The 12,034-nt window shown below is 35.0% G+C and overlaps 2 protein-coding genes across 2 annotated transcripts in view; one reads left to right on the top strand and one right to left on the bottom strand.

Annotated features, from left to right (window-relative positions):
* Nucleotides 1–3,722: 3,722 nt before the first annotated feature.
* Nucleotides 3,723–4,549, bottom strand: LOC129218614 (uncharacterized). Its single transcript, XM_054852934.1, is given in 4 exon segments — nucleotides 3,723–3,910; nucleotides 3,913–3,996; nucleotides 4,080–4,371; nucleotides 4,469–4,549. Coding segments are annotated over 4 exon segments (645 nt in total).
* A 3,371-nt stretch (nucleotides 4,550–7,920) lies between these two features.
* The window catches only part of LOC129218673 (uncharacterized), a 69,332-nt gene continuing 65,218 nt past the window's right edge, over nucleotides 7,921–12,034 (top strand). Inside the window, exon 1 of the mRNA XM_054852993.1 lies at nucleotides 7,921–8,103. Coding sequence (XP_054708968.1) covers nucleotides 8,018–8,103 — 86 coding nt within the window. The 5' untranslated portion in view covers nucleotides 7,921–8,017. The remainder of the gene's footprint in view (nucleotides 8,104–12,034) is intronic.

The raw sequence follows: 12,034 nt of genomic DNA, 5'->3' as shown, positions 1-12,034 counted from the left end.
TTACTGGACAAATGCCAAAGCGCTTGGTCGTAGCCAGTGTTGACAACGATGCTTTTAATGGAAGCTATAAAAAGTCACCATTTGAATTCAAACACTATGATATTAACTTCATCGGAGTTTACATCGACGGACAACCGATGCCTCATAATCCATTGCAGCCTGATGTTACCAATAAAAACTATATTCGTGCATTTAACAATTTATTTTGCACTTCAGAAGATCGAGGACTTTATTTGTCAAGAGAAGAATTTCCCGACGGATACTGCTTATTTCATTTTGATTTGTCCCCTGACCTCTCATTTAAATCTCGTTCGACACAGTAATTTAAGACTGGAACTTAAATTTAAAGTGCCTCTACCTCAAACCATTTCCTTAATGGTGTATGCCGAATTTGAAAATTTGATTGAAATCAACAAAGCTAGAAACATCTTGTACGGTTTCGGTAACTAATGAATTCTTTGGATATTCGCAGAGTATTGCTTCGGCATCGCTATGCGTCAAGATATTTTGTTGGAGTTTTTCTTTGTGATAAGATTCCTTGCATTACATCGTTTCCTGCTGCAATAGTTGTTAATACTGATAAGCATACTGAACCAGGAATTCACTGGATTGCCCTCTTTATAGAAAACCCTCAAACAGTTGAATTTTTCGACTCCTATGGTTTGTCTCCTCAAGCCTATGGCGATCATATTACAAGATTTGTGAAGGAATATGGACATGTAAAATGGAATCAAGTACCTCTTCAAAGTTTGACTTCAAATGTATGTGGACAATATTGTATTTACTATCTAACCAAGAGATATCAAGGTTTATGTATGGATATCATTGTGAAAACTTTATTTCAGAAAATCATTGATTTTCAATTGTATCAATATGTTTAAAAGAAATTTGGTGTAAATATGATTTTTAAAAAATAATAAATATTCTTTTTATTTTCAATTCAGAGTTTGTTTATTGTGTTTATACCTTTTTTTTTCATCACACAATACTTTTTCCTGCAAAGTAATAACATATCTGAAAGTTTTTTTTGTCTCTCTTTCTGTAAATAAATGTTTATTCTATTTAATTTTTTATGCAAGTATTTTCTTTATCAGCGGTTACATTTTTTTCCTTGTAGATTTTTTTGTCATTAAGCTTTTTTTTTTTAAATTCTTTGCATTTGACTAAAAGTATTTTTTTTCCTTTCTTTCCTTTTTTCATCTAAGGGTAATTCTCTTTTTTATAATCGAAAAAAACAGATTAAAAAAAAAGTAACACATTGAAGACACTATTTTTTTTATTTTTAACTCATATTTATTAAACACAAAGCAAAAAGTTACAAATAATTTTTCCAGCCATGTGGCTTTGCATACATTTTCTTCTGTCGATTAACAACGAGCTTTGTTACAAGTGGTTTTGCATACATAGTTTTCTGTCTTTTAACAACAGGCTTGGTAACACTTTTTTTCAAATACTTGTTCTGAATCAACTCGGATGGTAAGTTTACATTTTCTAATGCATTCAAGAATGCTTCATGTTCAACTGGCGTCCCTTTTCTAGAACGCAGTAAAAAAGTGACCAATTGCGTAATGTTTGAATTTGGTATAGTTTGACCTCGTACCAGAAGCTCATTTTTATCATTCCATGAAACAGTTGATTGGTTGTTCTTGAGGAATTCTAAAATCTTCAACGCTTGCTTTTTTGCTTTCTCTGGTGCTGCTTCCAAAATGTCTTTCAGAATATCAGGAGGACCTCTTTCTTCGACCATTTCGGACTCCAGTGGTTTTGTAGAAGGAAACTTTACAAATTTTTGCAAAATTTGCAAGTACAACAGACGTTTTTCTTCATCCCCCAGGTCGCGGCGTAGTAAAATGGCGTTCATATCTTTATCAAGTGTAGATAAATGTTCTGAAGCAAATTGCTGCGTTTGGTCCTCGGGTAACAACACATATTTCTTAGCATTATCCATGAATGAGCGAAGATAAAACAGAGAGTGCTGCAGGTATTAAAATACTTAGGAAACCGTTTCCTTTTGAACGAGGATGCGTCGTTTCTTGAACAAGGGAACTTTCTGCTGCGCTAACACTCGCAGAGTCCTTTTATATGGTCTCAGTCTTTTCAGCCGTTGTTTACTGAATGGGATGTTGCCGCATAATAAATTCTTACAGCATTCACATAGTGCTTTTATAACACTATTGGGAGCTTTTCTCAACAGCGCAGTACGAAGTTTGCTGTTTTTTAAAAGCCGGAGCTGCTCTAAATTTTGTCGCGCAAAAGATGACATTCTGCTTTCAAATGACGTATTTGGTGGTGTGCACTGATTATTTATAGAAAATTGGCGTATGCAGCCGCTTTTGCCAAAAAACAGTGCTTAAAGTAAGGGGGATGCACAGGACAAGAAATAAAATTGCTTTCTAATTCATGAAATTTAGGGCAACCAACATCATTTAAATCCAATACTTTTTTTCCAGACAACTTTTCAAAAGATTTGCACTTCTCCAAACCTTTAACATATATGTCAGTAAAAGAAACAAATAACATAGTCAGAATGTGATGTAGTACTTTGTAAGGTAACTCGCCGCTTTCCCAAGACATTCCATGTAAGTTTCGGATTATCCAAGAATAACTTTTCTGTTTTCTGTATGATAATTCTTCCCAGGGTCGAGGAGGTAAGAAGGACCAACGGCCATGGTAATTGTGATTCACAGAGTAAAATGCAAGCTCCTTAATAACATAGCTATGTGGGGCAATTGAAAGCCCTCAAAATCAACTACAACAGCAGACATGTTCCCTCTTCCTGTTTCTACACCATAAATGACTAACGAGGCTCGTACGCGTAATTTATATCTCCGGGAAAAATTCCTGTGCGCATGCGTAAACGGTCATGAGTTTCGGGTCTAAAGTCTAGAAAAAGGTATCCGTACGCGGGACTTGTGGCATCGTTGAATATTTCTAGAAAAGCCTTAACTTTGCCTGGAAACATTTGGCGAGCAAGATGAGTAATTTGGCTTTTATCTCTTGGATTTTTGTACAGCACTAAATAATGCGAGTTTAAGTTGATTGTTCGCATTTCCGTACTTTTATAAAAAATATTTTGAACAATGAATATGCAACTAATATTTCTATGGTGACTTCCTTTCGTGAAAAGTTTGGTCAACCGCGAATCGTTTCCTAGTTCTGACATTAAATCATCAATCACAATAACAACATCTTGTACAGTATTTAAAGGAGAGGGTAACCCTTCGACAAATTCAATATTTTTCATTTTATTAAACAAGGGTTGATAGACTCCATAGCAGTAAATAATCTTCTGAGGCTGTGGCTTGAACATGTTTTCTTCGAGCAAGCGCTTTACGAAAACAGTTTTGCCAGAGCCAGTGGGACCTGATATCATACATGTGGAAGGATGTTTCAAGTACGGGAACTCCATTTTGAATGATTGTCTCACGCGTATACAAAGCTTTTTATACCTTAAATAAAAGAGAAAAATTTACCACCTTATATAGAAATCCAGTTGTCCTGAAAAAAGAAAAGTTTGCCCAGAAAGGATCTTTTTCTGTGTGGCCCTGAAAAGGGCCTTTGTTTTTTCGTGGCTCTGAAAAGAACCTTTTTTTTTGTTGTGAGCCCAAAAGACTATTTGCAATGTAAACATTCCAATTCATGTTAATTTGGTTGGCCCTGAAAAGGGCCTTTTTTTTCTTTTCTTTTCTCTTGCTTCTGGGACTGGAATCCACTTTGCCTTTCTAAAAGCCGTAGGGGACTGTAGAAAAGTTTTCTTTTAGGACGCGTTTGTCATATACAATTCTATAAAATTTACCTTCCGGCTTGTTTATTACCTTCCTTCTTTTTGGTTCTCGTGTTATTTTTCGGTCGTTATGAGTTTCAATTTTTGAACTGTAGTCTAATTCACTGATGATCGCTTTCAAACTAACGAATTTTTAAAATTAAGAGTAAAACCTTTAATTTTGCAATATGTGTTCCCGGAAGCCGTCTCATGTGCGTAATTCTTGGGTCCTCCTGTAAGAGAGCAAAAAATATTAACAGGAAAAATTTTAAATGGAGTAATTACGAAAAAAAAGTGGATAAGATAAAGAAAATACCTGAGACGAATGTTTTTATTGTGTCCCCATTTAATTCATCAGTGAAGTCACCGAGAAAATTACCCAAGGGGGGATCATTTGAGCCATTACTTGCATAAATTATTGAGTCTGTGTCGTGGTACAACACAGACTCCCCCAACTTATCCATTTCTTCATAAAGTTTGAGTCTGGCCCAAGCTGTTGTGAAAATTGCAATAAAAATGTTTGTTGAAATGTCTTCTGTGACAAAATCTTCCACCATTTTATATTGTATGGCCGCAATTTCTGGTGTAGGAAAATAGACATCTTGTACCTGTAACAAACATAAAAATCAGGCATTCATTAACTCACGTTACGAACAATCATCAAAGAAAAATAGTAAGAAAAGGGAGAAAAAATTCAACTCTTACGTCTTTTGTGGAATCCAAGAAAAGTTTGTTGAAATGTTCCACTGTATGGACGTACTCTAATTTGGATTTATTCATATTCATTCCCCATCTGTAAACAAAAGAGCAAGTTATTAGTTTTATGTTCATTTACATATAGTATAATTAAAACAATGAAAAAAAATAATGCTCACCTCCCCCAAAAGCTGTTCAATGCTAATTTTGCTACCTGCCGTCGACCAGGGTTTATCATCACAGACGAAGGATCTAAATGTACTCCTTCTTTCTCTGCATACTGGCGAATATATTGTTCTTTCTCTTTATCAGTCACACACTCTACAGGCCAGCCACTGCTTTCCTGTTTAATCTTGAGAAAGAGATCAATATAGGTTTTAAATAAGGAATCTGTCGAAGATTCAAAATGATGAACTTCGTAAATCTAAAGTGGAAAAAAAAGAAACATGTTAGCCTATTTGCTCTAAACAATACTCTCGCTACTTTTTTATACAAAAAAAAAAATCTTACGTCCATGACTTTGTATCCTTTTTTTTATTGCCAGCTTCAGTTCTTCTGTGCACCAGGTCCCTAACAATGCTCGGTCTTCATCTTGATGAGTACAGTTTTCTTGACTCATGTTCTCAGTACAGGATCGGCACAAGGGAAACATTAATTTATCCTTGCATCTGTACGGAAGTACTGGTAAAAACAATCCTCTTGGTGCTAAAACTTTGCATTTGATTATTCCAAAATATTTGCAAGGATCATCAAAGTTTTCAGTTATAACAGTGGGATGACCCACTGGGTAACGACAGTACTTATTCACCTGAAAAGTTTAAAAAATAACGATTAGAAAGAAGTGGAGGGAGAAATAAATTAAGCTAACAGAGAAAAGTTAAGAAACTTACCCATGGATAAAGAGAAGTAAAGTCTACGTATTTTACTATCCCTTCGTAATACATACGTATAGCATTCGTACGCCCTCCAAAAAAAGCATCACGAGGTTTTAAGCGATCTTGAACTTCATGACATTTGATAAAAGACTGTAATTCTTCATTTATCTTCACTTCGTTTTTGAAGTCGTGCTCCCACTTTTCAACTACTTTGAATCCCATGGATTTTAGTTTGGCAGTAGTTTCTTGAGTTTTTTCGTACAAACTGCTCATCGAAACTCCAGAAAGTGGATTTGTCACACTGTTGTCATAACACGATGGGCACTCATGAAAAAAAAACCCTAGAAAGAGAAATTATGTATGAAGGAAAAAAAGGTTTTTTATATGGAAAATCTAATTACTATTTGTTCTTTAAATATAAAGTCCTGGAAAAAAAAATTACATGATATTGATGGACTGTCTTCAAACTTTCGCAAAAACCATCTACCGAAATACCGCTCCATTTCTTTTCTCCCAACCCGTTTAAAGCATGAGCTATACAAATGCCTTCTTTGGTTGTCACATAGTCTAACCATCTAATGGCATCTGCACTATAATTCGTAGAATTAATATAGCCTCGTAAGGGAACCATGGCTATTGCATTGGGCTTGATATGTGATGACCGATACACTGTCATGCATGCCGATGCAATAGTAATGTAGCTAAAGAAAAAAAATATCAAAATTAAAAAACTAAAAGCAAATCTCGAAAATAAAAAAGTGTAAATATACTTAGAAAAACAAAACATACGTACCAAAATGGATCCACCTTTGCAACCTCCAAAAACTGCTTACGGAACTCTAAACAACAGCGACGTAGTATATTTACATCAGAACTAAAAAACAGAATAATAATAGTATTAGACAAAAGAAAATACAATAAAAAGGGGAAATATTTAATTAATTTTTAAAGATTGCTTACCGACAGTAGGCCAGGATTTCTTCTTCAAAATTAAACTCTTCTTCTGCGTGCTCGCGGTACCAGGAGAGAAACGACTCTCGGACAGAAGATGACATAGTATCGGGGCTGTAAAATCTTTGCTCGGGCATTTTTCCTACATAATTTTGATTTTCACACACATTAAAAAGATGCAGAAAGAACCCTGCTCTGTCATTCCGAAGCACGACGGAAGCTTCGATAGAGCCATTGGTAAAAAGTTGAACGAGTCAATGACCCGCAAGTTGAGACACTTGAGAGTAATGGACATCACTTTTGATCCACATGGAATTACATCTGGTGTCAAACCTTGTTCTAATAGCCAGCTTAACACAAACTGCCCATCGAATCTAAAAAAAAATTAATAATTAATTGATGTAGAAAAACAGCAAGAGAAACATTTACTTGTGAAAGATTATACTTACCCTTTCATGTTATGAGCAATAGCTGTATACCCCTTATGCTCTGGTGAATATAACCATGCACAAAAATTTTGACAAGCGCTGTATCCTTTAAAAATCATTTCTTCACCACCTGCGTACTGAGCGACAGCAAAGTTGACTTTATGCTCCCCCGAAGACTGGTCTGTCTCAAAATCAAAGAAAATGAGCTTTTCGGAGGAAGGCTTCGACTCTATGGGGCGTAAATAACACCGGTGTTCACTAGCTATGACGTAGTCATTGCAGTTTGGACATTTGGTGGTTCCGCATACATGCTTATCCTTTGCGCATTCTCGCCGCAAAATGACTTTACAACATTTTCTACATTGATACATCTAAAAAGAATAAATCAAGAAATCAAAATAAACACACTGATGTTCCTTTAAAATAAGGTAAGTGAAATTAAGTACGAAAAAAAGTCTTTAAAGGAACTTACCACATTACACAAGGACAACTCTTGATTTCCACTAGTAGCCTTATGAGCCTCGAAACAAGCTGTAGAGCGACATAATCGGTCGCAGTCAAAACACCTATTGGGTTCCCCGTTCGTACACTCCTTCCTGAAGCAAATGTTACAGCTATCTGGGCAACGATGAGCATGAGCATTTTGATAAGGCTTATCGCAGGACTCGCAATAAAAGTGTGAGCCATAAAATCCTCTTAGATTTTTGATGACGTTAAAATGCTCTTTATGAAGATACAAGTTTATTCGTTTGGCCCGATTAGGCCCTTTGTACGAAACCTAGAGAGAAAAAATATGACAATAAGTCACACTGATAAATAGATATAAATACGGAAATGTCAGCATGAATGAATAAAAAATTTACCTTGTTCATATTTTCTGCCGATATCACTGCAATTTGTATTCCTAAATACTTCCCAAATTCTGCGATTTCTGCGTACGTGCAGGGACCTAAAGGTACACCGGATGCAGCATGTAACTCCTTAGCCCGGTTCAACAGAGCTGGGCGTTTACGATTCTTGAACGATTTGATAGCCTTACACCCCGTTTGCACTGGCGGAATTAAGCCGCTTAGTTTTCAGCTAACCTACTGCGCATTCACTTAGCGCATCTCAAAGCCGCTTCAGTTGAGCGACACTGGGAAGCCGCTCAACAAGACATTCGTCGCTTAAAGATGGCTGCCTCCTTGAGCATAAAGCGGAAGGACAATTGGGCAGACGATGAAACGTTTGCCCTCGTAAATATATGGCATGAGAATCTTGCAAATTTAAGAAAAAGTAAACGCAACCGTGTGGTTTATGAAGGAATGAGCTGTTCTTTCAAAACATACGGATTTACACGGAGTTCTGCAGAGATCTCGAAAAAAATACAAAACTTAAACCGGCGTTACAGGTGAGTGATTTTTTTCTATTTATTTATGTATGCATTTGTACAATATTTTTCCTTGCAATAAATTGTGTCAATGTAAATAAGAATTTTCAAAATTTATTCGTAAACATAAAGGTTTTTTTTTTATTGTTTACAATTAGAGACGTACCGAGTAGCACTTTGGCCGAGTACCAAGTACTCGGCCGAGTACCGAGTTACCGAGCACTCGGCCGAGTCACGGAGTACCAATTATGTTTTAAGAAGAACCACTGAAACACATGTGATGAATTTTGAACTTATTGGAATAGTAGTATAGACCTCCTAGTCCATATAATAGTTTTAAAAACTAAATTCCTGCTGAAATTTAATTGCTCATTATTTAGAAAATTTTGTTGTCAAAAATTACAAAAAAAAAAAAAAATTTTAAATAAAAGTAAATAAAGAAAAGGTATGATTAATCAAGTTAGAATTAAAACAAACTATACCAATCTATTATAGTTCTAGTCCGCTCAACATAAATAATTTTTGAAAGCAAAGAAAACAAATGCACTACAGACACTTGTTTCTGCATTACAAGGAACAAGGCCGGCAGGGCAGCTGCCCCGGGGCCTCCACAACAAAGGGGCCCCCACAATAAAATTTTTACAAAATATCCTAACTTGTGCTGATTGAAAATTTATGTGATATAATACATGTGTATCAAAATAGTCGGATATATATCAAAGTATGGGATAATTTTGAACCCTGATTAGGGGCCTCCACACTTCCAAATCCGGCCCTGAAAAGGAACGTCTTTTTCAGGGCGTAAAATGTGAGTTAAAGAATGCAAAGACATTCCACAAAAAAATCTGCCTTTTGTCGGATGCCTTTAAATCTGTGAGTCACATTTTGCGCATTGAAAAAGGAATTCCTTGTAAACCCAAAGCACATGTCCATAATTCCATTGAAGGATTACAAACTTCATTAATCTCAAAATTTAAATTTCACTTGTAAATTTGAATTGTAAACAAGGGCACCCATATAAGGGGGTAAGGGGGCTCAAGCCCTGCCCCACCCCCCTTAGAAATGAGAACTTCCTTTCTTTTAATGCTTTTTTCTTTGCAAAAATGTATTTAAAAATTCTTTTCCAGCCATTAATGAATAAGTTATTAAAGGTCAAATTTTAAAATCTTTTTACTGTACTGAAATCCGTTTCCATGTAGAAAATACTCTAAACCATGGAGAAAAATTTTGCATTGGGCACCCTTGATTGTAAATGATTGCAGAATATTATATATATGATTGCGCTTTTTATAAATATTAATATCTGTCATGGAAATATTGCTTTTTTTGCAACTACTCGGTATGGGCCGAGTACCTATTCAAAGTTTGGCCGAGTACCAAGTAGTTCGCGAGTACTCGGTACGTCTCTATTCACAATCCCAGATGTTATAGAAGTGGTTCCGCCTAAAAACACGCCATTTTCCCATAGTCAATTAATTTTGTACAAAAACCTATCTAGCTGCACAAATAATAAAGGACAACAAACCGGGCCTTTTTCTCCATTCCTTTCATGAATGATATTTTACTATTTCTACTTGTCTGATTTGGAACTGTATTTTTATACTTTGAATTTGAGGGATTAAAATAGAAATTTGACATTTTAGCGTATTGCTAAAGCATTTTCTCCAGTTTTAGCATTTTTGCTAAAGAACTTATAAACTTGGCTGAAACATTGCATTGCAATGATAAGTTTGTAATGATCATTTTGATATTAGTTTATAATAATTTTTGAGCAGATTTTAACCCCCACTCCCACAGTATGTACAGTTCATACACTTGAATACAGTGCCGTACTTAGGGAAAAGTAGTAAGGTAGGTGCGGGTAATAAGGCCTACCTAAGGGAGATTTGGAATAAAATGGGAAGAAAAGGATCCGAATCAGCAAATTGCAAATTTAATTAAAGTACCATTCAATTACTACACGAAAATAACAAAAAACGGCCTTTCTTGCCGAAAACAAACATAAAATTAATTATTTAAAAAAACCTTGCAATTAGGCCTTATTATACTACGGTAGGGTAATAAGGCCTAATATTTTAACACTCGTAAATAATCAAAATAAGCTATTGAACATTGGTAATTGAAATCATTTGTAATATCCTTAAGCATTACTCATGCTGAAAATCTTCAAAATAACAAAAAAAAAAAAAAAAAAAATTGAAAAAAAAAAAAAAAACAGCCGTCAGGGGCACTCAAAAATATCTTTGTCATCGGCTGTCAAACCGACGCATTGCTCATGATACCACCTGTTGCATTTTTGAACAGGGCCTCATGTCAATCATTTTTATCCTCCTCACAAGCGTGACAGTACCAACTAGCATCGTTTTTTTTTTGGTATTTTTTTTTTATCGTCTTTCTTTGAGGGTTGACGTCATTTTTTGCTTTTTTCTCTTTTCTATATTCATCAAACAGTTCTTTGGTGACTTTAATTCCTCGATAATTAATAGATTTTCTTTTTAAAATTGATGTTTTTTCAGTATTTTTCACTGGAGTACGCATTAAGCTCCTGAAATGCCTTTTTTTTTTAGTGTAGCTAGTGGTACATTGTCCTCTTCATCGTCCGAACTAGAACCGTAAACCATGCCGTACGTCGCACAGTGGAGTATTTGACTGAAAATCCTGGCCAAAACTAGTTTGTAATTTTCACCCTTCTGAAGGCGACATCCTTGTGTGCGTTTGTGCGCTGTACGGCGAAGCTATCCCACTTATAGACACGAAACTTGGTATACAAGTTGTCTGAAATGTCTAATGTTACAATTTGAAACTCGATTTTTAAAATTTGAATTAGAAAATGAAATATTTAATATTTTATCCACGGTTTAGACTTTTGCATGTTTACGACCGTAAAAACGATCCTAGTAAACGTAGGAAAAAACCCAATGCATCACTAGATAGGAAAAATAATTTTCTTCAAGATTATGGTTTGCTTGAAGTTCTAACGTAATTAACCGAATTTCTAAGAATTTACAAAGGGAAGTCACTTTTTCGACTTTTTTCAATTATTCAATCCATGTAAACTAAAATTCTTGCATCCAATATTCTAATAATGTTATGGCTCTGAAACTTTTTAAGGAAATAATATTAACACCTTACCTTCGTTTACAGCGAAAACGGTGAAGTTATGTTCTGTCACTGATTTATAATGAATTTTTTTTCAATGAGTTGAAATAAAAATTTTCAATAATTTTCACTCGATCCGAAATGAATGCCACGGTTGGCTCTTTGCCAATAATGCTTAGACAAGTGATAAGTAAACATGTTCGATGCGAATTGCTGTTTTCCTTTGAAGATATGTAATTAAGTGCACTGTTCGAGGGGGGGAAAAGAGCAAAAAGCGGTTAAAAAAATCCTAGTATTCTGTACAAAACACTAATTTGAAACCAAAAAAATAATCAATTTTATTCTTTTCGTTTGGTTTCAATTATTAAAACCATGAGTTAATCATGCACAAAAAGAATTAAAGACAAGGGTTTCGGGGTTACAAATAACCTTTTTTGTATTGAAAAAAAAAAAAAATAAATAAACTAGGATATTATAACTGTAAAAACACTCGAAAATGGATATTCAAAAGCTCTTTGTTTTCGAATTGTATATATTGTACTCGTACCTTGGGTCGATCCTCAGTTTTACATCGTGTGATGTGTCCCGCTAAAAATTGTACGAACAAATTTGGAACTAAAATTTTATGTAACTTTAATTTCACAATGAGTATGTAAAATGTCTTAAATATGGATAGCTCGCTAGCGTAGGAACGTTAGGAGACAATTACAATTGTCTCCTAACGCTAGCAAGTGTGGGGGGGGGGATGTTTCCCCCCTTTTTCTACGTATAAGGGGGAAAGACCCCCTCCCCCGGCACATTATTTGCAGCAATGAGCTGAAAAAATATAAATATTTATTTATTTTATCTAAAA

Source organism: Uloborus diversus, chromosome 3 (assembly GCF_026930045.1).
Source record: "Uloborus diversus isolate 005 chromosome 3, Udiv.v.3.1, whole genome shotgun sequence".
NCBI lineage: Eukaryota > Metazoa > Arthropoda > Arachnida > Araneae > Uloboridae > Uloborus > Uloborus diversus.
The sequence above is the reverse complement of the archived record's forward strand: the minus strand, read 5'-3'. Positions and strand labels throughout refer to the sequence as shown.